This window comes from Dipodomys ordii, unplaced genomic scaffold (assembly GCF_000151885.1).
Source record: "Dipodomys ordii isolate 6190 unplaced genomic scaffold, Dord_2.0 Scaffold8, whole genome shotgun sequence".
Lineage (NCBI taxonomy): Eukaryota > Metazoa > Chordata > Mammalia > Rodentia > Heteromyidae > Dipodomys > Dipodomys ordii.
The window spans coordinates 18,861,673-18,864,478 of record NW_012267224.1 but is presented as its reverse complement, the minus strand read 5'-3'; the positions used below and the strand labels follow the sequence as shown (position 1 = coordinate 18,864,478).

General features: G+C 32.4%; 1 protein-coding gene across 1 annotated transcript in view; it reads left to right on the top strand.

Moving 5' to 3' along the window:
* Positions 1 to 2,617, top strand: part of LOC105980170 (sister chromatid cohesion protein PDS5 homolog A-like) — a 9,791-nt gene extending 7,174 nt beyond the window's left edge. The window contains exons 3-4 of the mRNA XM_013008908.1: positions 826 to 962; positions 2,470 to 2,617. Of these exons, the coding sequence (XP_012864362.1) occupies positions 826 to 962; positions 2,470 to 2,617 (285 nt within the window). The remainder of the gene's footprint in view (positions 1 to 825; positions 963 to 2,469) is intronic.
* The last annotated feature ends 189 nt before the right edge of the window (positions 2,618 to 2,806 follow it).

Genomic DNA, 2,806 nt, shown 5'->3' with positions numbered 1-2,806 from the left:
TTTTTGGTCTTTGATCTTTTATGCTTAAGGCTAGCACTTTGCTATTCTGAGCCACAGATCCATTTCTGGTTTTCTGGTGGTTAATTGGAGATAAAAGTCTCACAGACTTTCTTTCCTGGGCTGGCTTCAAATTGCAATCCTCAGATCTCAGCCTTTTGAATGCTAGGATTATAGGTGTGAGCCACCAGCACCCAGGTACTGGTGATATTTTTATGGTTTTTTTGTTTATTGGGTTTAAATTTAGGCCATGGTATTTGGTGAGCTGGCTCTCTACCACATCAGACATACTCCTAATCCTCTACTCAATATTTTGGAAGATTCAAGTCATTATTGTTAACTATAATTATCCATCTTTACTATGGAACATTACAAGTTTTTTCCTATTCAGCTTCATTTCTGTATCTGTTAATTATCTTTATTCTATCCCTTTCCAGTCATTAGTTACCAGTATACTAAGTAGTTATTCTTCAAATGTGTTTTTTCCAATTATTAAAAAATATTGGACAAGTCTTCGAATGTTAACCCTGAGTTCTAGAGCCCAACCATATGCAAGTTATATATTATAGTACTATGTCCCAGTTGCTTTCTCTGTTGGCATAAAGTTATTTGGAAGCTAACTAAGATAATATGTGTACAGCTTTGGGAAAAGCAACTGATATCAGATTAAGCATGGAATAAATATTAGTTCTTACTATTACTTTCCCACTGGCAAGTAAGATGTATCTACTGATGAGGATAAGTAAGCTGATCAACTTACATAGTTAATGTTCTCTTTAGTTGGAAATTTAAGTTCCTTCCTTTTTTTAGTATGTTTATATTTTATAGGTACAAGCAATTAAACTTTTGGTAAGATGGCTCTTGGGTATGAAGAATAACCAGTCTAAATCTGCCAACTCAACTCTTCGGTTATTATCAGCAATGTTGGTTAGTGAGGGTGATCTGACAGAGCAAAAGAGGATCAGGTGAGATTTTTTTTTTCTTTTTCTTTTACAATTTCCTTAGCTCAAAAACGGGCAGACATTTATATAACAGTATTTTATCTGATTAATACTAAATTTTGGAATTATACTATATACCTTCAGGTAAAATCTTAGATAGTTTTCAAGGGTTTTATGTCTCTTGTACTTTCAATAGGACATATATGTGTGTGTTTTACTTCTAAAACCTGAACTTAGACCAGTAAATTTTTAGTCCTAATAAGTATAATCTAACGTTACAGTCTTCAGCATTTGGTTAAGTAAACAAATAGCTGCTAAATTGCCAGTTTTTCCAAAGCACTGAGAGTAGTTTTCCAGCAAAAATAGATCAGTACCTACCTTAAATGATCTTATCTACAGAGTTAATTTCATAAGTGCATTAACTTAAACATGGTGAAAAAAATAAGACTTTCAGTGGTGGCTTAAACAATCAAAGATTTCTGATAATTTATAGAAGAGTCTACAGATGTAAAAAGAAAATGCCATTGGACTCTTCAAATCTGTAACATTGCTATCTTTCTGTTCCTTATAAGATGGGAACAATATCAGTTTTCTTATTCTTTCAAAGACTTGGTTTATTTACTAAGGGCCAACAGAAATAACTAAAGATTTCCACTTCTAATGCATTCCTGTTTTAGCATTTGTATGACAGGACAGAAGAGGATATCATTTATGCATTCAATACTTGTTTAGTACTATTAGTACATAATATTATTTATAGATACAGAAATTCCTCACAAGAGTATGTAATTGAAGGGTTGAATTATGAACAATTACAATAGATTGATGCTTTCTTTAATGCTTTAGCAAATACAATAAAATTAATTTGCATGCAGAATAAGGCAGAGATAGCATTTTAAGAACAGAGTGATCATTAGAGCTAGTTGGAGGTAGCAAGAAGTTCATATATGGTATGACTATGTAATATATTGCAAAGGCATAGCCTTATTAATCAATAACATTCCATAATGTACATGAAGACTAGATTCTATCAGTTGACTTGAAAAAATACTCATCATCATTATGCAGTTTATACATTCTAATCCTTTCAAGTGTTTGATAATTCTTCCCTCCTCTGTTCCTCCATGCCATTTCATCAGATCTATATAGAATTAAGCTAAATTTTTATTATGTTGCAATAAATGCCAACAGATTTTTAAAAACAGAAAACACTTAAAATTATGATTTTTAATTCTTTGGGATTTTAAAATCAGAGTTTTAACAGGTGAAGGCTGGTTGTTAGAGTATATTGAGTTATTTGAGAGCAGAAGGGTAACCTAGAGCACAATAAAGAATGAAGACAGATAGATTTGTTAGCAACAGGTCACTATGGCTTGAGCCTCTTTCCTTGAGATCATGGACACAGTAGCTGTCTCAGCTTTGTATATTAAGCGTAAATTGCCCCGTAAGGATCTTATACTGAAAAAAAAAAAGCTTTTTATGAGTAATAATGGTTATAGGAAATGTTTATTTCTTTTTTGTTTATTTATAGTAAATCTGACATGTCTCGCTTGCGATTAGCTGCTGGTAGTGCCATAATGAAGCTTGCTCAAGAACCTTGTTACCATGAAATTATTACCCCAGAACAGTTTCAGCTCTGTGCACTTGTCATTAATGTAAGTAATTATCTATTTTTATAAAATTTTTGCCTTAAAGGCTAAAATTATTTATTAATACAGATCCTCTTAGTTTTGTTATTTTATTTTTATGTTTTTCTACTATTGAGGTGTCAAACTCAGGCTACCACTTGAATAATCCCAGCCCTATTTTTGCTGTGTGTGTGTGTGTGTGTGTGTGTGTGTGTGTGTGTGTGTGTGTGTGTGTGTGTG